The 21,632-nt window shown below is 44.7% G+C and overlaps 1 protein-coding gene across 2 annotated transcripts in view; it reads right to left on the minus strand.

The window, feature by feature from the left end:
• Nucleotides 1-21,632, minus strand: part of TAPT1 (transmembrane anterior posterior transformation 1) — a 96,176-nt gene that overhangs the window by 69,281 nt on the left and 5,263 nt on the right. Inside the window, exon 2 of one of the 2 annotated variants that reach the window (XM_006872480.1) lies at nucleotides 8,532-8,662. The exons of the other annotated variant lie outside the window; for it this stretch is intronic. Coding sequence (XP_006872542.1) covers nucleotides 8,532-8,558 — 27 coding nt within the window. The 5' untranslated portion in view covers nucleotides 8,559-8,662. The remainder of the gene's footprint in view (nucleotides 1-8,531; nucleotides 8,663-21,632) is intronic. 2 annotated transcript variants of the gene reach the window in all.

Genomic DNA, 21,632 nt, shown 5'->3' on the forward strand with positions numbered 1-21,632 from the left:
TCAGTTCACCCAGCCACTCATGACAGTGTCCCCTGTGGGGTCAGGTTCGAAGGAGCATGACCAAAAAGGTCAGGGTGAGAGGGTGTGTTTTCCTCAGGCATCCACTAAGTCCTTCCCCACACAGGTATGCATCACTCCCAGATAGCCTGGGCCAGGCTCTTCCTCCTGAGCTCAGCCGTCCAGCAGGACGGGGCTGAGAGTCAGAGCACCACTGCCATACAGGGTGAGGACAGCCAAGTTGAGTGGCAGGCAGAGCAGGGAGATTAGAAGTTTAACATGAGATGTAACTGGACACAGGAGAACCCTGGAAAACAGGCCTCTCCCTTCACTGCATGCTGTCATACCCCCAAGTAACCATGAGGCCTACTGCCCAGAGCCGGCCCCTGGAATGCAACCATGCCTCTTCATATTAAACTTGTTACCACAGCAGAACACTCCCCCAATTTGCTGAGGTGAAGAACGATGAACTATTTTAAAACTCTTAGAGAGGGCTGACTGTGTTAATTAGTACATTTAACACACACACATGCACACAGGTGAGAAAACTAAGGCACAAGAATGTGGCATGAAATGCTCAAGGCTCCACTGCCAAGAAACGGTGGCAATCTGCCTTTACGGTTCACGCCCTTGAACCCTTCAATACCCTGCCTCACAACCGAGAAGACAGATGAAGCGCAGTTCACACTCCTCGGCCGTGTGGGAGTGGAAAAGGCCCGCAGGTTAAGAACCCGTGGAGCTGTGTGTGAGGGAGAAGGGCTTTTGTGGTGGGAGAAAAGAAATGCCCCTCAGATGTCAACAAAATCCTTACATTAGAACCAGAAGTCCTAGAGTGCAAACAGGTGCTAGTAACTGGGAACACTACTTTACATATAGGCAATTCAGCTCTATTACTGGTAAGTACTAGGTGTCAAGGAGTCATGGGGTGGCGCTGTGGGTTAATGTGCCAGACAGCAATTTGAACTGCAAGGTCGGCGGTTCAAGCTCACCAGCTGCTCCTCGGAAACCCTATACAGGGTTGCTATGGGTTGGAACCTACTCGAAGGCACTTCACAACAACAACCATCAGTTTGGCAGTTTGCACCTAGCAGCCGCTTATCAGGAAGATGATGAGGCAATGTGCGTCCTCGGAAACCTTATGGGGCAGTTGTCCTCCGTCCTACAGAGTCACTATGAGTTCAAATTGACTTGAGGGCAGTGGGGTTTAGTATTCCGTTGTGAGTAAGTACCCACAGTGTGTTTAGTCATCCTGGTGATGTCTATCTTTTTGCTACTGTCAATAATGTTGTGATGTGTGATGCCCATCAGTGGGCTTTTGTCTATCCGTTTCACACTCTTATTTGTCTAGGATATAAATCTCGAAGTGGAATTGCTAAATGGTGGTACTGTAGGGTAAACACTGGACTGCTAACTGCAAAGTCAGAATTTAAAACACACTAGCCACTCTAAGGGAGAAAGATGAAGCTTTCTGTTCCCATAAAGACTTACCACCTCAGAAATCCTATATAGGACCACTATGAGTCAGAATCAACTTATTGGTAGTCAGTTTTTTGGTGTGGTATTTCTATTCCCAGCTTTTTAAAAAACAACAACAACAAACCACTATTTCCCAAGTGGTTGTACCGTTTTGGAACCCCAACAGCAGTGTATAAGAGCTTCAATTTCCCCACAACCTCACCAGCAGTCATAGTTCTGGGTTTGTCTCTGTTAAGTAGGTGCCATAGTTTTGGTTTGCATCTCTCAGTGGCCAATGAGCGCAAGTATCTCCTCAGGTGTTTGTTACCTTCCTGAATGAATGTCTTCTCACGTGAATGTCTGTAACATTCTCAGATCAATTTTTCATTTAGTTGCCTTTTTGTTGATGTTTCCTATAAAATTTAGAGATTGGACTCTTATGGGATATGTAACAGTAGAAAATATTTTCTCAGTCGGCAGGTTCTCTTTTTACTCTTTTGGCAAAGTTTTTAGAAGAGCTTAGTGCTTAATTTTTAGGAGGTCCCAGTCATCTGGTTTATCTCCTGTTGTTTGTGTATTTTCAGCTATGTTTGGTAGTTTATCTATGCCATATACTAAGACAGTATCATTATCACCATTTTTCTTCTGAAATCTTTGTGTTACATTTAGTTCTTTGATCAAGTTTGTGTTACTTTTTGTGCATGGTGCGAGTTATGAAAAGTTTCAATGTCCTGCAAATGGAGATCTAGTTTGGCCAGCAAGATGTGTTAAAGATATTTTCTCTTCCTCGTTAATGGACTTAAACCTTTTGTTGAAGATACAGTTTGATGACTTTTGCATTTCATTAGGTCACATTTCGTTTTTGTGCATAAAATATCTAATTTTCCCAACTGGCGGCTTAAATTTTTTCATTTCTTTCAGACTGGGACATGCTGAGCATGTTCTTCTCTTTTAGTTCTAACTCCAGATCTTTGCACATTTAACTATAATACTTGATGTTGTCTTCTGGAGCTGCCCTTTGAAATGTTCTCTTCAGCAATTTTACCTCATTACTTCCAGTCACTGTAGCTTCTCTCTGCTCAAGAACATGTTTTAGAGTTCCTTCTGACATCCATTTTGGTCTTTTATTTCTTTGCTGTCTTATTTTAATGACCTTTCTTCATGGCTGAGGTTTTTGGTATCATTCCACAACTCTCTGGTCTTTAGTCATTAGTGTGTAATGCATCAAATCTGTCTTGAGATGGTCTATAAATTCAGGTGAGATATATTTAAGGTCTTATTTTGGCACTCAGGGACTTGTTCTAATTTTCTTCAGTTTTGGTGGTTATGTGCCATGGAGTCGGTTCTAACTCATGGCAACCCTGTATGGGGTTTCCGAGGCTGTAAATCTTTTAAGGGAGCAGAAAGCCTCATTTATCCCCATGGAACCACTGGTAGTTTTGAACTGCTGACCATAACATTAGTAGCCCGACTTATAACCACTACGCTACCAGAGCTCTTCAGTTTTAGCGTGAACTAAAAGGAGCAATTGCTAGTCTATTCCACAGTTGGCCCTGACCTTGTTTAGGCTGATGATATTGAGCTTCCCCACTGTTTCTTCTCATAGACATAGTCAATGTGATGCTTGTGGAGAGGTCCATGTGTATAGTGACTGTTTATGTTGTTGAGCAAAACTCTATCATGCTATTTCCAGCATAATTTCTATCACCAGGGTCATAGTTTCCACTTGCTGATCCTTCCTCTGTTTCCAACTTTTGCATTCCAATAACTACTAATTATCGACGCATCTTGATGGCATGTTTAATCAATTGCAGACTGAAGAAGTTGGTTTTGTTGTTGTTGTTAAGTGCCGTAGAGTTGATCCCGACCCATAGCGACCCTGAATAGGGTTTCCTAAAAGCAGGTGGTGAGCTTGAACCACTGACCTTGCAGTTCAAATGGCGTTGCAGTCTGGCATGTTAACCCACAGCGCCACACCAAAAAGTTGGTAGAATCCTTCAATTTTATCACCACTAGCTTTAGTGGTTGGTGTGCAAATTTGAGTATGTATTATTAACTGGGTTTCCTGGTACACATATGGACGTTACCCTGCCACCGGCAGCAATGTACTTCAAGAAAGATCCTGAAATGCTCTTTTTGAAGAGAAATGATACTTCAATTTACCATTCCCAGCACATTAAACCGTACGACTCATGGAGTCAAAATGGCCAATACCAGTCTGTTTCAGCTCACTAATGCCTAGGATACTGATCTTTATGCATTCTGTTTCATTTTTGATTACTTCTAGTTTTCCTAGAATAATACTTCATACATTCCACTTTTGGATTACTAATGAATTTTTCTTACTGTTTCTTCTCATTTTGAGTTGGTGCCACATCAGAAAATGAAGGTCTCAAAAGCTCTGTTCCATTTATGTCAATTTAGTCAACTCTAATTTAAGGAGGCAGCTCTTCCCCAGTGGTATTATGATGCCTTACAACCTGAGAGGCTCATCTTCCAGCACTGTATCTGACAATGTGCTGCTGGTATCCACACAGTGGCAGTGGCTAACCATTCAAAGTGGTCCACCTCATTTCCTTCCTGGTCTGTGTTAGTCAGGAGGCTCTGCTGAAACCTGTCCATCATGGGTGAGCCTCCTGGTATTTAAAATCACAGCAACATACATGCCAATACAGTACGACAACTGACAGACGAGCAGTGAAACCCATCCATAGCTAGGTGGGTTTACTTCTGGGCCCTTAGTTTGTCATTATACAACGAGTAGACTCTTTTGACTTCCCTGGCAGTGTAGTAGGTTCTGAGATCGATGAATGAGATGCCTCCTATTTTGTTCTTCAGTAATGCTTTGCTTAATTGGGGCCTCTTTCCTTTCCATACAAATGAGTTTCCCATCTCATTAAAGAAAGTGTTGGGATTTGGATCAAGAGTGCATTATAGTTGTAGATCACTTGGGCAGGCTATTTGATTTGACTATTGCTTCTCTGATGATTGATTGGGGATCCAAGTAAAGCAAAATCTGCAGCAACTTCAATCCTTTCTTCATTTAATATGATGTTGCCTATTGGCTCAGTTGTGAGGATTTTTTTTAACTTTTTATTGTGAACTGAGTGAAGGTTTGCCGAGCAGACCATCAGTTCCATACTCAGCACACCATACCCTTTGCCTCATCGTAAAGACTGCGGACTTGTCCCACTTCCTTCCTGTGTTTCTTGTTTCCATTCCTCCTTACCCCAGCCCTCTGACTTTTGTGCTTAGGTAAATATGTCCTTTGAATCGCAAATGGTTGACCACTCAATGGTGTGCGTACCTCACTAGTATTGTTGTCTCCCCTATTGCTTGCCTGAAGATTAAGTCACGAGTGAATTCATTTCTAGACTTGAAGGGTGACCAATGGCAGTATTCTGGGGTTCAACCAGTCTCTAGCTAATCAGTCAGCCTAGTCTTTTTTATGATTTTGAGTTTTGTTTCACATTTTTCTCCCAGTCTACCCAGGACCTTCTAATGTGACCCCTTTCAGAGCAACTGGTAGTGGTAGCCAGGCACCATCTAATTTTTTTTGGTCTCAGGGTCATGGAGATTGATGTCCACATGGTCCATTAGTTCTCTGGACTAATAGTTTCCAAGTATCTTCAATATTCATCACCTTCCTTTTTTCCAGACATGTAGAGACCAATATAGTTGCATCTTAGATAGCTGCTCACAAGCTTTTAAAATCCCAGTGGCTACTCACCAATGTAGGATGTAGAACATTGTCTTTTTGGACCAAGGTATGCCAACTGAACATAGTATTCCTGAGACTATGGTCCTGTAGCCCCAGGCTCAGCAATTCATTCTTTCAAGATGTTTGATAACGCCTATGAATTCTTAACTTCATCCCCGGTATGCTCCACCACATTCATGAATATGTTTGCAGCAAACGTAAATACCTCCTAAGAATTGTTCTCTTTATGATATGGTTTAATCCATACAAAGGCTGTAGTCTTTGAGCTTCATCAGTAAGTGCTTCAAGTCCTCTTCCCTTTCATAAAAGTTGTGTTATCTGCATATCACAAGTTAATGATTCTTCCTCCAAATCTGATATTGTGTTCTTCTTTTATGTCATCCAGCTTTTCGTATATTGTTTGCTCAGCATACAGACTAACTATGGTGAAAGAGTCCAACTATGCTACACACCTTTCTTAACTGTAAGCCATGCAGGAGCGCTTTGTTCTGTTTGAATGAAAGCACCTTGATCTAAGTACAGGCTCATCAGCACAACTGAGCATTATGGAATTCCCATTCTTCGCAACCTTAGCCATAATTTCTTATGATCCACAGTCTATAAAACATATGTAAACGTCTTTCTGGTATGATCAGATTTTAACTGAAAACTAACTCTGTTTTAATCTACATTTAAGCAGGTCTTAGAATTTAAGAAAAAAATTGCTCTACACTAAAAAAGTCTTTTTTTTTTTTTGGATACATCTTTAAGTTTAAACCTTTTGAAGTATTGTTCTCAGATACTAAATCAAATTTTCCTAAATAGACCTATAGCCAAAAGCTTCTTTCACAGGTAACAAGAGAATGAATAAATTAGTACAAATGTGCACTGTGTTGCTAGTTGCTACCAAGTCATTTCGGACCCATGGCGGCCCCAGGTGTGCCGAGTAGAAGCTCTATATGATTTTTCAGGTTGTGCCCTTTTGGAAGCACAATACCTGGCCTCTGGAGGTGGAGGGAGGGAGGGAGGGAAGGAGGAAGGGGTTTCCAATCACCAATCTTTGGTAGTTGAAGATTCCCATAAATGCAACTCTTCTGATATCAAACACAAATGCATTCAAAGTTTCCTGAAATATAACCATTACTGATTGCAACCTATATCTGGTGAGAGAAGAGCATCATGTGAATGTCGTCACTGCTCCTTACTTCTGCTCCAGGTGAAGTGAGCAGAATGGTCAGAAGCCACCACCACCCCCGTTTGGAAACTGTCCCCAGGATGCGCCCATCAAGTTTCACTCAGCGGGTTGGAGGTAAATCCTTGTCGGGAAGGTTGCTGTGCTGTGGAAGACCATCCAGTCCTTGGGTCTCTTCTCCCTCTCATCTTGCAGGCTCTTCCTGCACCCTCCTCATCCCTTAGGTTCCTCCTGAGTTGCAGCAGGAAAATAACTGCTGTTGGTGCTGTCAAGTTGGCTCTGAGTCCTAGCGACCCTCCCAGGTACAACAGAGCCAAACCCTACCGGTCCTGTGCCATCTCACAACGGCTGTTATGTTTGAGCCCCCTGTGGTAGAGGGGCTCAACTTCCGGTTCTCTATCAGTCACTGTCCTGCTGTTAGTCACAAGGTGTCCAGGGGCTGACCCCTCAGGAGACACCTGCCTCTTTCATATCCCTAGTCTGTCTGGGTCGGGAAGCTCTGCTGAAAACTGTCCACCCCGGGAGATCCTACTATTACTGGAAACTATGGTGACATAAACTTCCAGTGACACACAAGTCACCACAGGATGACAAACTGACAAGTGAGTGATGGAAAATAACAAGTAGGCAAGTTTAATCTTAGTTTCATTTTCACTTCTGTTCTCTCTTGGATATCTGCTTACTAATTTCCTAACTCTCACCCTAATACAGAACTCCCTAAAATCTCAGCAGGTGACATTCCACCAAGAATTGATGTTAAGCAACATTTCTGAAATTGACCCTCTGTATCCGGCCCTCTTCTTTCCTTTAATCTGATGGGATTTGATAACTAAACGATCAGGCAAACCAGCTGGGCGTACTTCTCCCTCTCTGCCACACTCTGCTCTGACAACACCCGGAGAAAGGAAACCAACCAACAAGACTCTTCCCGTGTCCATGCTAATCAAAAGCATGGTTCTAAGGAAATGAGTGAAGGCATGCAAGATTCCATACACAAGATGCTTCAATACGGCTAGAGCTGGGTTTGTTTTTAATACTTTCCTTCAAGTAAGAAATTTCAGAATTGCTCAGACTCTAGCAATGCACAAGGAGACGAGTGATGGGTCTCGGAAGGCCAAGACACACTCAGGGAAGAGATACACACAGTTTTAGTGCTGCTGATATGGGGTTTACTCTGATGTTCCTTTAGTGAAGGTTACATAGAAATCAACATTTTCTTTCAAGAGACTCACTGAGGCTTGTAAATATGTGAGCTTTCTGAGAAATTGAAATCTTAAAGAAAAAGCTGAAATGAAATAATTTCTCATGCAGAATGAGAAAAAAAAAACCCAAAAACCCCAAACACACCTGCTTCTAGTACACAAAATTGAAGAGAATGAAGAGTACAGAAGTGGAGATTAATTCCTTGGTAAGAGTTTCTCATATTTGGATGGGGTACAAAGGGAAATAGGGTAAGTTCAAGAAGGAGCAAGGTGATAAGTAGGAAATGACAACAAATGTCAACAAGAACATTAATATTAATCACTGGACCCTTCTCATAGGTAAACGGGAATTCTCTAAAAGCCTTTCCCTGTTCCCTGCAGTCACTGCCCTGGAGTTGAGTCCAACTTCTAGTGACCCGACAGGCCAGACTGGAACAGCCTGGGAAACCGTATGGGGCACTTCTGCCCTCTACTGCAGGGTTGCTAGGAGTTGGAATTGACTCCATGGCAACGGCTATAGGGAGTAAGAGTTCCTTCCACCACCCTGGTGGTGCTGTAAGACAAGCACTGTATTGCTAACCAAAAGGTTGGCAGTTCAAGCCCGCCAGCTGCTCCGTGGGAGAAAGATGAGACTTTCTACTCCAGTACACACTGCCTGTCTCGGTGTGGCTACAAGTCAGAACTGACGGGATGGCACTGGGTTTGGGTTTAATCTTTGCAGAAGCAGACTGCTGCATCGTTCTCCTGTGGAGACCCTATGGGTTTGAATCGCCAACTCTGTGGTTAGCAGCTGAGCGCTTAACCACAGCATTACCAGGACTCTGCTCCTAACCCCCAATACAAGTAAGTATTGATGATCAATTTCCAATATCCAAAACACTTAACTCAAGCTTTTGTACAAGTGCTTGTTTTGTTTTGATTTGCATAATTAACACTTTGACATTAACTTTCAAATGATGTCAGGTAATGAAATAAAAACAGGTACCTTTTCCAATTCTCTTGGTATTCGCATACAAGTGTATACTCTTTCTCTTCTTTCTGTGTACTTGGCCTCATTATGTTCGAGGAAGTACCCTCTTGTTAGTTCAGCACTGAGGAACCTCAACAATGAAAGCTCTACAGAAAAAGAAAATGACACAAAACAAAAGGAACAGTATTTATCAAGGCACTTCCACGCTGGCTGGGGCCATAGGGAATATGTATATAACAGGAAAAGGGAAGCACACTGATCTCTAATTCTATGCTGAAACTCAACAGCACAACTCATCAGCCGACACTGCTGAAGAGACTGTTGCTCTGTGTGGTCCACGCACACCGTACCAGGAACACAGTGGCAACAGTGACTTTGAGCCACAACGTTAGGAACCCTTTCTCCACGAGTCCACTCCCGGGTCTTGCAGGTAACACAGGCCCTGGACTGCTGGAGAGATGATTATGGGGGATGAGGGTGAGGCAGGTATCAAGAAGATGCGACGTGGAGTATGCTTGTTTAAATCCAATGGGAGGCAAGCCATTGAACGGACTCTGCTCTAGTCCAAGAACTACCTGTCATGGGTGAAAACTATGGGTACTGCTACACTTTCTTCTTCCTTAGTTTTGACTCAGAGACGCTGGCAGCATGTTGCAACAAATGACAGCAAACCATCCGTCTCACAGGACGCACCATTCCTGCTGGGTTCGATAATTCCTTGCAATGAGCACACAGGAGTCACACACTATACTGACAGTCATGGGCTTTACTAGGGACATTACCAGGTTACAGTCAGGCTCAGAAATGCTCAGGGCCCAGCTGCTGCAGTCAGGACAGCTTCTCCTCGGCCGTGCCCACAGGCAGGCCTCTTTGGCCCGCTCAGTGCTACAGAGCTCCTTCAAGGCTGCTCATTAGTGCCCACAGAACACAGCACTCCACCAGAAGCCTCGGCCTGAAGACCCCTGACTCAAGCTCCCTGGGCCAGCAAGCCTAGCTCCCCGATTAAGTGTTTATAAGCACCCCACTCTGTAAGCAAGGCTTCTGCCCAAACTCCCTCTGCTGGACTTGCGCCCTGGGCTGGGAGACCCACTCTTCTGTCTGGTGCTCTGGCTCCTGAACCTGCTCTAGATCGCTCCTTCAGTGTTGCACAGGGACCTCAGGTCCAAAAGACACAGTCCACTCCAGGCTCTTCTTCTTCCATGGTTGTGAGAGCCTCCCTCCTGCCTCTGAGATGGCTCACTTATACCCAGGCTAGAGTTTCAAGTTTTTACCTTACAATCAACTCACACCCACAGCTGGGGCAGCCCACAAAGAGCTCTGTGGCAGGGCAGAGGCCTGCCTGTGGGCACGGTGAGGAGAGGCGGTCCAGACTGGAACATTTCTGACCCGGAACTGTAACCCATTCACTTGGCTAATTAAGCCCAAGTTCTGTATGGTCACTCCCGCAATGCTCGAGCCCACCTGAGAAGCAGAACAGGCTGTGGAAGGGATGGCTGGAACATTTTTTGCACCTCTTGTGGTCCTTTCTCCTAAATATTTTAGGGTTTCCTGCAAAGAATGACAGAGACGGCTGATTTCACTTATGTGTGTATCTAGTTAATGAAGTCTCCAGGAGGCACCAGACGGAGTCCTGGTGTGGCACTCTGGGTAAATAGGCTGGACTGCAAGGTCGGTTTGAACAGCAAGGTAGGCAGTTCAAGCTCACCAGGCACACCTCAGAAATCCTATACAAGGTCACCATGAGTCGGAACTGACTTGACAGCACTTAACAACAACTGGGTGGCACAAAGGATTAAGGTCGGTGGTTCAATTCCAGCCAGGAAAGTCCTGATGATCTGCTCCCAGAAGAGCACTTGTGCTCCGTAACACATGGGATTGCCATGAATGGAACTCAACTAGACGGCAACTGGTATCTAATTAGGGAGGCTGGTGTGGCACTGTGGGATAGGCACTGGGCCACAAGGTTGTCTGAACCGCATGGTCAGCGGTTCAAGCTCACCACTCACTCCTCAACTCGACGGTACTTAAAACAACAAAGCTTACATGAACGCTAGAGTCTGAAGTCTTCATGTAAGGGGAAAACCGTGTATTGTCAAAAGTACCCAAAAGTCTCTTACAAAGATTTTGTTGTTAAGTGGCATCGATTTAGTTTTAACTCATAGTGACACTGTACATGGTTTCCAAGGCTGTAAATACTTTACGGGAGCAGAAAGTGTTATCTTTCTCCCACAGAGCAGCTGGTGGGCTCCAACTGCTGACTTTGTGGTTTACAGTCCAGTGCTTATCCTATGGAACTACCATGCTCCCCTTAGAAAGATGTTGTTAAGTGCTGTTGAGTTGGTTCCAACTGATAGCGACCCAGGATAGGGTTTCTGAGAAGAGGCTGGTGGCTTTGAACCACCAACCTAGCAGTTAGCAGTCCATTGCTTATCCTACAGCATCACACCAGGGCAGTTTCTTTCCTTCTGTATCAGAACAGATTGCCATTTCTATGTATATCAGATCAAGTAGCCTGTTTATGTCTCCATAAAACAAAGCCCTTACTGTCGGGGCAATTACAACTCACAGTGACCTACAGGACAGAGAAGGCCCGTACGGATTCTAAGACGACAGTCTTGAATGAGACTCCTCATCTTTCTTCCACAGAACAGATGCTAGGTTCAAACCACTAACCCTGTGGTTAGCAGCCAAGAGCTCAACCACTGTGCCACCAGGGCTCTTTGGTTATGTTACTAAACCCCCTGCTGCTGAGTCAACGCTGACCCAGAGCGACCCTACAGGACAGAGCAGAACTGACCATCAGGTTTCCAAGATTGTAAATCTGTATGTAAGCAGACTACCAAATGCTGTCTTTCTCCTGCAGAGCGGCTAGTGGGTTTGAAACACCCACCTTTCAGTCAGCAGTCGAGTGCTTTAACCACTACACCACCAAGACTCTGTAAGACTCCTTGCTGCTTATTTTTAGGGGGTACAGGGTCGCTATGGGTCGACTCCGACTCGAAGGCACTTAACAACAACAACATAGTAGCTCTGGTAGCGTAGTAGTTACGAATCAGGCTGCAAACCTTAAGGTCAGCAGTTCGAAACTACCAGCCACTCCACGGGAGAAAGATGAGGCTTTCTATGCCCATAAAGATTTACAGCCTCAGAAACCCTGTACAGGGTCGCTATGGGTTGGAACCGACTCGACGGCACTTAACAACAACAACAACAAAAGTATACAAAGGACTCCTGGCATGGTTCTATCGGATCTGCACTGGACTGTGAACCACAGGGTCAGCAGTTCAAATCCACCAGCTGTTCCTCGAAAACCCTACAGGGTGCTATGTCTTGGAGTCGAGTTGATTCTTGGCACTCAACAAGTACACAAAGGAAAAAATGCACAAACATTTCTTTAACTACCAGATTCATCATCCACTTGGAGGTTCAGTGGCACTCGGAGGTCTGTGAGCACTGAGAGACAGAGGGAAAGCTGTCTTCCCATCAAGTACAGCAAGCATCCCCCTCCCCTACACACATCTTGCCTCCTCTCCCAGGACATGCATAGCTGAGATGGACACAAGATGTGGGCTCACCGTGTATACTAACAGGTGTTTAGATTAAAAGGCCTTAGTCTAACCAAGTCCACATAGCACACGACTTTTGGCGAGAACGAGCTACGTCTCCATGCTGCTAGAATAAGAAGAAGCTCTGCTACTCGAAGAAGCCTGTAGAGCTGCCAACAAGTATCAAAGATCAGACCATACTCTGTTCAGACAGAACGCTCTCAGTAGCTCATGTCTACAAACACCATTTTTTTTCTTTCTTGTAAAAAGAGAAACAGGGCATTGGCTTCCCCATACAAGTTCTCAGCGACCCTGGGGAGCTGCAGAGGGGTTCACCGTGGTTTCAGAGCAGCCTCTGCCTGAGCTCTCCATGCTCTCTCCCTGACCAAACGCAGATCACAGAACCCCACCATCCTTTCCAGCTGGATTCTCTGATGTACCTCCGTCTCCTGGTCTTTCTCTTCCCGCACAGATACTCTGTAGACTGGCTCTCTACCATCTAAACCCTCCGGTCACAGTTCTGAGCCCTGCACCCAGAGTTCACACTGATTCCCGGGGAGCTCCCTGAAAGCTCCAGACACCACCAGCTGTCCCAGCTCCCGCCTCTCAGATGCACCCCTCCCCTCAGTCAGTGGCATGGTCACTAGAAGGCAGGGCCAGCTCGGGCCATCATCCCGTCAGTCCCTCATTAAAGCTTTGGCGAAAGCTACCTGGGGATACCGTTCAACTCACAGAGATGGGGATTCCAGCTCCCTTCGCTTGGTTGCAGCTGTCTTTTCAGTCCGTCTCCCCATTGTCTCCCCTGAAGATCTAGGCCATTACCCCTAGTCATACTACTGTAATCAGTCTCCAAACATACTCATGGGTTCACACTTCCTCACAAGTGAACACGAGCAGATGTCACCTCAGCTAAGACGTGCCTAGGCTCCCTGGGAGGATCTGTCCTTTCCCTCGGGCCCTGCACTGACCTTGGCTACTCTGCCAAGGATCCTGTGTGTGCTCAGCTGGTTTTCTCATTCCTCTGAGCATCCTCAAGGCCCGGATCATAACCCACCCACAGCTGCTCGACCATGCTTGCCACAAGAACAAAAACAGAAGCAGACATTTGGAGTGGCAATCTCTGAGAGCCCAAGGCTGAGGCACAGCTGCTCCCAGACCGGGGGTGTTCCAGGAAGCGAGCGCCAAAAGGCACTGGTGTCCCACCCAGTGCAGCCGCTGCCCAAGAAGCAGGGACCTGGCCTCTGCATGTGGAGCTCACTGCACCTAAGAAGCCCACTGCCTTGAGGTCCATTCCTCCTCACAGACATCCGGCAGGACAGAGGAGAACTGCTCCCCAGGGTGCCCGAGACTGTAAAGCTTCATGGGAGCAGGCAGCCTCATCACTCTTCTGCCGGGCTTGAACCACTGACTGGGCAGTTAGCAGTCCATCACTTAACCCACAGTGCCACCAAGGCTCATTGTATCTCATTTCAGAGTAGCCAAAAAGGTCCCTGAACCTCCAAACCCCCTCAGAGAAGTATGCCATGATGAAGTCATGGGCCAGGGAGGGCTCTGGGCTCCATGGTGAGAGGAGACCTGGATTGTCCCTGGTAAGGGCAGAGACGGGAAGTTGGCCAGCCCGTGGTATGTCATCTGTCCTAAATGCAGAAATAGATTATTGCTCAACAATTTAAAATGAAATACGGTGGCTCAGATGTAGATTAGCCCCCACGAAGGTGTGTGCCCCAGTGGCCTTAGAAGTTGTGTTACAACCCAGAAGGGTGCAGGTCAAATCTCAGTAGGCAAGATGAGAGCCTTGAGGCCCCGAAGCATGCTGAATTCTTGCTCACCTGCTAGCCTGCCCCATAGGATGGACACTTGAAGGAGCATGTGTATGGAAACGCAGAGATCCAGAAAGTACAACACAGCGTGGGACTACCGACTCCTAACACCACACACAGCGTGGGACTACCGACTCCTAACTCCACACACAGCGTGAGACTACCGACTCCTAACTCCACACACAGTGTAGACTACCGCCTCCTAACTCCACACACAGCGTAGACTACCGCCTCCTAACTCCACACACAGTGTAGACTACCGACTCCTAACTCCACGCACAGCGTAGACTACCGCCTCCTAACTCCACACACAGCGTAGACTACCGACTCCTAACTCCACACACAGCGTGGACTACCGACTCCTAACTCCACACACAGTGTAGACTACCGACTCCTAACTCCACACACAGCGTGGACTACCGACTCCTAACTCCACAAGCGCTGCAGCATTTGCCTATTCTGGCTGGTGGTTACCTAATGCTTACTGACCCTACTTATGCAATCTTGGATCTCTGGTTAAATAAGCATATGAGGTGCTGTCGGATAAGCACTTGACCACAAGGTCAGTTTGACCCACAAATCGGTGGTTCAAACTCATCAGTTGCTCCTTGGGAGCCCTATACAGGTTCGCTATGGGTCAGAACTAACTCAATGGCACTTAACAACAAACCAATTCCATAAACGAAGTAGCTCATTTCCCATAAGCAAGTTATCTATAATATATATAAGCACATGAAGTGTTCTAATCATATTCCAAATACAAAATAATGTCTTGTCAGCGTTCTAACTCTAGATATGGAAGGATTTTATACATAAACACCAATTTAGATTCCACAGCAGGGAATTTAAAAAAGCTAACTACTACACACATTACCTATTTTGAGTGTGCCTACCTTATAACTTCTAAGGTAGGTCGTACTGCTAGGTCCATTTTGCAGATAAAGAAGTCTAGGCACAGAGCGGTTAGGCAGGTCTCGATGGTCACCCAGGGAGGAAGCAGTAGAGGCAGAAATAAGTCCGGCAGTCTAGCCGCTCTTCTCTCCCCACTCAATGATTTTGCTTATCATTGCCTGAATGCTTTCTGTGAACAGTCCCCATTATGTTCATTCTGGTAAGATGGGACACTTCTGCCCCATCTCCACCCTCCTCTGTGCTCCTGAAGACCCTGGGCTACCTTCTACAAAGCCATCACATGGACCACTGAGCTCCCCTATAAGACCGGGAGCTTTCTGAGCGCAGACACCATGTGTACCTGACCATGGTGAGGACGGTACAGAACTGGGCGGTGGCTTGGTCTCTTGTCCCAGGGGAGCTGAGAGGCTGAACCAACTCTACAGCACCTAATAACAACAACCATGTGCTCCTGCATTTCTGATGTCTTCTGTTTGCCATCAATGCCATGCTGTAGTCTGGGAATGGTTTTAAAACTGAAAGCAATGCCAACAGAAGAACCAAGAGTCACAGTGAATATTACCAGTGGGGTCTCTCCTCCTTCACACTCACCCTGGAGAAGACGTAGCTGCAGGGCACCAGACACTTTCAAAATGTCTCATCCACACTTAAGTACAATCATCAGGGCAATTCTGAGAGCTAGACAGAGCGGACATGAACATTTTGTAAATGAACAAACTGAAGTTCACAGATGTTCAGAGCTTTGTCAAAGTCTCCCAAAAGTGACAAAGGGTAAACACGGACTAGAAGCTAGGTCTTTGAACTTGAAGTCCAGCAGGCGCTCTAACAGTTGTATAGAAGACGACCTAGTCCCGATAAGGACCCAATGAGCCATAAAGATATTTCGATTCCTACTGGAGAAGGTCTCAGCCTTGCTGCTGTCTGGTCTACGTCCACCGTGCCCTGGCTTTCCAGAGCAATAGATTCAATTTGTATTGCAAAATGTACTTGTATCTCAGTGTTTTCATTTGCTTTTGCTGTTTACGCTTTTAAAATATTGTTCTCTGGCAATGTACATAGCCATCTGGACTTATCTGTCCTGTGATTTGGACATAGTTAATTGACAGGCAAGGTAAAAAGACTATTGTTCTGGTATGGCACTATAGGACAATGCACTGGACTGCAAGGTCGTTTTGAACCGTAAGGTTGGAAGTTCAAACTCAACAGCTGCTCTTCAAAAATCCTATAGAGAGTCAGCAAGCATCGGGACTGACTCGATGACACATAACAATTGTTCTATATGAGCCCTGGTAGCCGAATAGCTAAGCACTTGGCTACGAACCAGAAGGTCAGCAGTTTGAACTCATGCGTCAGTCCTTGGGAGAATGATCTGCAATCTGCTCATATAAAGATTACAGTTTAGGAAACTTCTAGTCTGGCCTGTCGGATGATTTTGAGTCTGAATAGCATTGATGGCACACAACAAACACCGCTGTTCTCTATCCATGGGTACCTCTGACTCAGACTCTGACAGCAGACCCTTCACAGTTCCCTACTTTGGTGACATTCCACTCTTAGAAACGCTGGCACTCGTATTTGTTACACCATACAGCGCTGTCTCTATCATTTAAGAACGAGGTCTTTCCTAAAATAAAATCATTCAAGTTATTTGGCCAATTTTTTAGGTGTCAACTGATTTTAGTTCATCTACTCAGTTCTCATCAACAACATAATACAAAAATCCTCACCACTGGACCAATAAACAACATTCTTATCAAGAGAAAAGATTGACGTTGTCAAGGACTTCATTCTTCTTGGATCAACCATCAACACTCATGGAAGCAGCAGTGAAGAGATCAAACAATGTATTTGTTACATTAGGCAAATCTGCTGCACAAGACCTTTTTAAAGTGTTGAAGAGCAAAGATGTCAGCTTGAGGACTAAGGTGCGCCTGACCCAACCATGGTATTTTCAGTAACATCATATGGATGCAAAAGCTGGACAGTGAAAAATGTAACAGTTTTTGAGTTACGGTGTTGGAGGAGAATATTGAAACTGCCGTGGGCTGCCAAAAGAACCAACAGATCTGTGTTGGAAGAAGTGCAGCCAGAGTGCTCTTTGTAGGCCAGGATGGACAAACTTTGTCTCTCATACTTCAGACATATTGTCAGGAGGGAACAGTTTCTGGAGAAGGATATCATGTTTGGTAAGGTGGAGGGTAGGAGAAAAAGAGGAAGACCCCCAGCGAGATGGATTGCAAAATGACAGCATCAAGGGACTCAAGTGTGGCAACAATCGTGAGGTTGGCCCAGGACCAGGCAGTGTTTCGTTCTGTTGTGCATAGGGTCGCTATGAGTCGGTACCAACTCGATGGCACCTAACAACAACAACAACAACATCAAGACCTGTCATCAGTACAAATCTTTTAAGGCAGAAGTATGTTATTGCTTCATCACAATATAAGTAAATGCTTCTACACTAGAAGAACTAAGTTTTAGCAAGTGTGGAAACTTAGCAAAAGGCAAGTTATATCAACCATAAATCCAAATCAATTCCCCAATGTATCTTTAATCAACTTTCAACTCCAATCCCAGAATTGTTCTGTAACCCAGTAACTATCTTACACTGAGAAAAAACTGCTTCTTCTTTTTGCTGTTTTCATCACCCACAAAAGAGGAAATATTATGTCTCCTTTTGAGCTTGTTCAGAAATAAAACAGTACAAAAAGCCATTAATTAAAAGTAATGAGTACTCATGTTGTTGTTGTTAAGTGCCGTTGAGTCGGTTGTGACCCATACTGACCATTATAGGGTTTCTGAGGAGCAACTGGTGGGTTGAACCACCAACCTTGTGATTCAAACTGACTTTGCAGTCAGCACTTTAACCCACAGTTCCATACCAGGACTCCAATAAGTAATCATAAATGTATTTATGTTTATGAATATATGATTTATAGTTAGTAATATGTCTAAATACATCTTTTCAAAATTACTACTGACCTTTTTTAAAGAAAAATAAAAGGAAAGTAATATTGGTTAATATTGGAAACATTTATGAAACGTAGTCTCAGGCACAGAAGTGAGATGGCGAAGGGGATGTCACCATTTGGAAAGTATCACAGTAAGCATTTTGCACGTTGTGCCACCACGGTGGTTCTACGGTAACCATCTTCAGAAGCTGACCTGTGGTAAAGGTGGCTAGTCAGCCAGGTGCTACCGAAACTATACCGGGACAGCCTGGGCCGAAAGACAAAAGATGTATGCTGGCTGAATGAGGTACCCTTTCTGCAGACTTGGGCCTAGATGCTGTGAAGGAAAGATACCTAAAAGAAAGAGGGCAGCTGCTGCGATATCCTGGTCATCTTAAGGGTTTCAGTGCTTAGTTGAAATGTTCTGGTGTTTAAGAAAAAGAAACCTGGAACTCTCTAAAGTCTTATAAAATTTTGTATTTACAAACACTCTACTAAAATTTCACTAAACTTCTAATATATACAGATACACCCTTCTACATGCTGATATGTTGTTGGTGTTAAGTGCCCATGATTCGGTTTCCACTCATAGTGACCCTATACAGGGTTTCCAAGGAGTGGCTGGTGGATTTGAACCACTGACCTTATGGTTCAAACTAATCTTGAGGCTCAGTGCATTATCCTGTGGTGCCACACAAGCTAATTAGGAATTGCTGTTTCCTGGTAAATAATCCATTCCCATGTCTACCTTTTTAAATCAATGGTAAATAAAGGTACCAGATTATACAGGATATTCCAATTCCCTAGGCCCTTGATGAATTGTTTATCCAAGAAGTCATGAATTTACAGGTGTAAATGCGTGACTTTGCCCAAGGTTATGTGCTTACAATGTAAAAGACCCAAAGTGGGAACAGAGCACCACGAAGCTGACAGTAAATGAATGCTCTCATTTTTCCAGAAACTCCTTTTATGCACGTATTCCCCAAATCGGATCATACATGAACTACTACTAGGGCTGAATTTTGGAAGGCAAATGAATTGAAGTTGAACATTTAAAAAAGCCAAGACACTGAACTTGTCAAACACCAAGGTGAATAAGGCAAACAGCTTTGTATTGTTTGTTTACTTGACAGCTGCTCCTGTTAGTACAGCCATAGAGTTTAAAAACCGAGTAACAGAAGAGAAAAAAAAACGAGTAACAGAAGAGAAAAAAAACCGAGTAACAGAAGAGAAAAAGCCTATTTGATGTTGTACCAGGGTGGGGCTACTCCAAACAAGAGCTTTGGCAGTTTTACAATTATCCTTGTTTTCCTTTGTAAATGAGAAATTAATTGACTTGAGAGCCAAATTTCAGAGGCAATCAGTCTTTAATTATCCATCAGGATAAGCATAGGGCCTATAAGACTAACCCTGCAACACAGTCCACGGAGGGTGGAAACTGGTGAAATGAACACAGACAGTAAAAGTACAATTGTTCTAAGAAGATTCTGCCTGGGGCCCTACGCTAAATCTGTTGTGGGGACTGCTCAACAGGGGATCAACGGACTTTTCCGACTTTCAACCTTTCTCCTGGCCTATCCTTATTCTCTTATAGAGATCAATCAAGAGATCTAAAGATGAGTAGGGCAAAGAAGGGCCGCAAAAGAACTGGGCAGTGCCCAACGATACATTCTACATGGGGCAAATCCAAAAGTTCATCATCAATGAACCAGTTTTGACTCACAGTGAACCTAGAAAGCATATGACTGACGCTTTATGGGAGCAGCCAGCCTCATTTTCCTCCCTAGGAACACCTGTGGTAGGTTTGAACTGCCAACCTAGTGGTTAGCAGCCCAACGCTTAACCCAGGGCTTCTTCTAGAAGTAAGGAGTCACCATTTAATAAACAAACCAAAAATATTAGGTCCCAAGACACTACTAAAATCACAAACAATATTGTTCACTCTAATGTGACTTCTGGCTATTTTTGTTTTACAAGCAATACCCACCCCTAAGTATACTCCACCAAGGAGCTCTGGTAGCATTCTGGTTACGAATCAGCCTGTGAACCGCAAGATCAGCAGTTCGAAACTACCAGCTGTTCTGTGGGAGAAAGATGAGGCTTTCTGCTTCCGTAAAGATTTACAGCCTCGGAAACCCTGTACAGGGTCGCTATAAATCAGAACCGACTCCATGACATATAACCACCACCATCATGTTATATGAAGAAAAACGTGGCATCAGGATTGGAGGAAGACTCATTAACAACCTGTGATATGCAGATGATACAACCTTGCTTGCTGAAAGTGAAGAGGACTTAAAACATTTACTGATGAAGATCAAAGAGCACAGCCTTCGGTATGCATTACATCTCAATGTAAAGAAAACAAAAATCCTCACCAATGGACCAGTAAACAACATTCTTATCAACGGAGAACAGATTGAAATTGTCAAGGACTTCATTCTTCTTCGATCAACTATCAACACGGAAGCAGCAGTCAAGAAATCAAATGATGTATTGCATTAGGCAAATCTGCTGCACAAGACCTTTTTAAAGTGTTGAAGAGCAAAGATGTCAGCTTGAGGACTAAGGTGCGCCTGACCCAAGCCATGGTATTTTCAATAACCTCATATGCATGTGAAAGCTGGCCAGTGAATAAGGAAGATCGTAGAAGAATTGATGCCTTTGAGTTATGGTTTTGGAAGAGAATACTGAAAGTGCCATGGGCTGCCAAAAGAACCAATAGATCTTTTTTTGGAAGAAGTGGAGCCAGAGTGCTCCTTGGAGGCCAAGATGGCCAAACTTCGTCTCTCATACTTTGGACATATTGTCAGGAGGGAGCAGTCGCTGGAGAAGGATATCATGTTTGGTAAGGTGGAGGGTCAGAGGAAAAAAAGGAAGATCCCCAACGAGATGGATTGGCCAAGTGGCAGCATCGATGGACTCAAGTGTGGCAACAACTGTGAGGTAGACCCAGGATGGGGCAGTGTTTCGTTCTGCTGTGCATAAGGTCGCCATGGGTCGGTACCGACTCGATGGCACCTAACAACAACAACAACACCTTGTATACTCCAACAGCTGCCATTATACAAGGGGGCTCTAAAAAGTTCATGGAAAAATGGAATGGAAACATAAAGAAATATTACCATGAACTTTCTGGAACACCCTTGTATAGCTATTGTTCCATCTTCAGGCATCTTACCCACCAAGCCTTCTTGGTGTTAGGTCCCTATGGTGACTACAACCAGTTTCAAGGCTTCAGAGAACAGATAGTGGTGGCATTATGAAAGAGCAGAATGATTAGGCAAGCAAGCTAATGCAGTCTATTAAGCAACTCAATGACGGACCCAAGCCAAGAACACAAACAACCCAATTCTTAGTCCAAAGTCCAATTTCTAGTCCTAGATTTCGAAATGAAAATATGGTGAGATAGGCAGTCTCCCACCTAGGATTTTTGCCCATGAGTGAAGTGGGAGCAAACACAAAAATAAGATGATATATACTTATTACCAGCTCTTATACAAAAAAATGTCAGAACCTGGTAGTATTTTTGAGTGTGGAAAAAAGAAAATAGAAGCGATCGTGTTGCTGAGGAGCACTGAGTCTAAGTTCACGGCTGAAGGTCAAAAAAGCAGCAAGAGAGCAGCACATAGAGACCATCCCGAGTGAAGGAAACAGGCACCGTGAGCAGGTGTCCCTCCCTAACTACAGGAAGGGCTCCGTCCTGAGAAATTCCAGCTGCTTCACGATACGTTTGTGGTTAGGTACCTTCCAGTTCCCATTCCTCCTGACCTTGTGCACAACAGAATGAAACACTGCCCAATTCTGTCTGGGTCATCCTTACAGCTACTGTCATGTCTGAGCCCACAGATGCTGCATATATGTGTGTGTGTGTGTATGTATATGTATATA

The sequence above is a fragment of the Chrysochloris asiatica genome, unplaced genomic scaffold, assembly GCF_000296735.1.
Source record: "Chrysochloris asiatica unplaced genomic scaffold, ChrAsi1.0 scaffold00200, whole genome shotgun sequence".
Classification (NCBI taxonomy): domain Eukaryota; kingdom Metazoa; phylum Chordata; class Mammalia; order Afrosoricida; family Chrysochloridae; genus Chrysochloris; species Chrysochloris asiatica.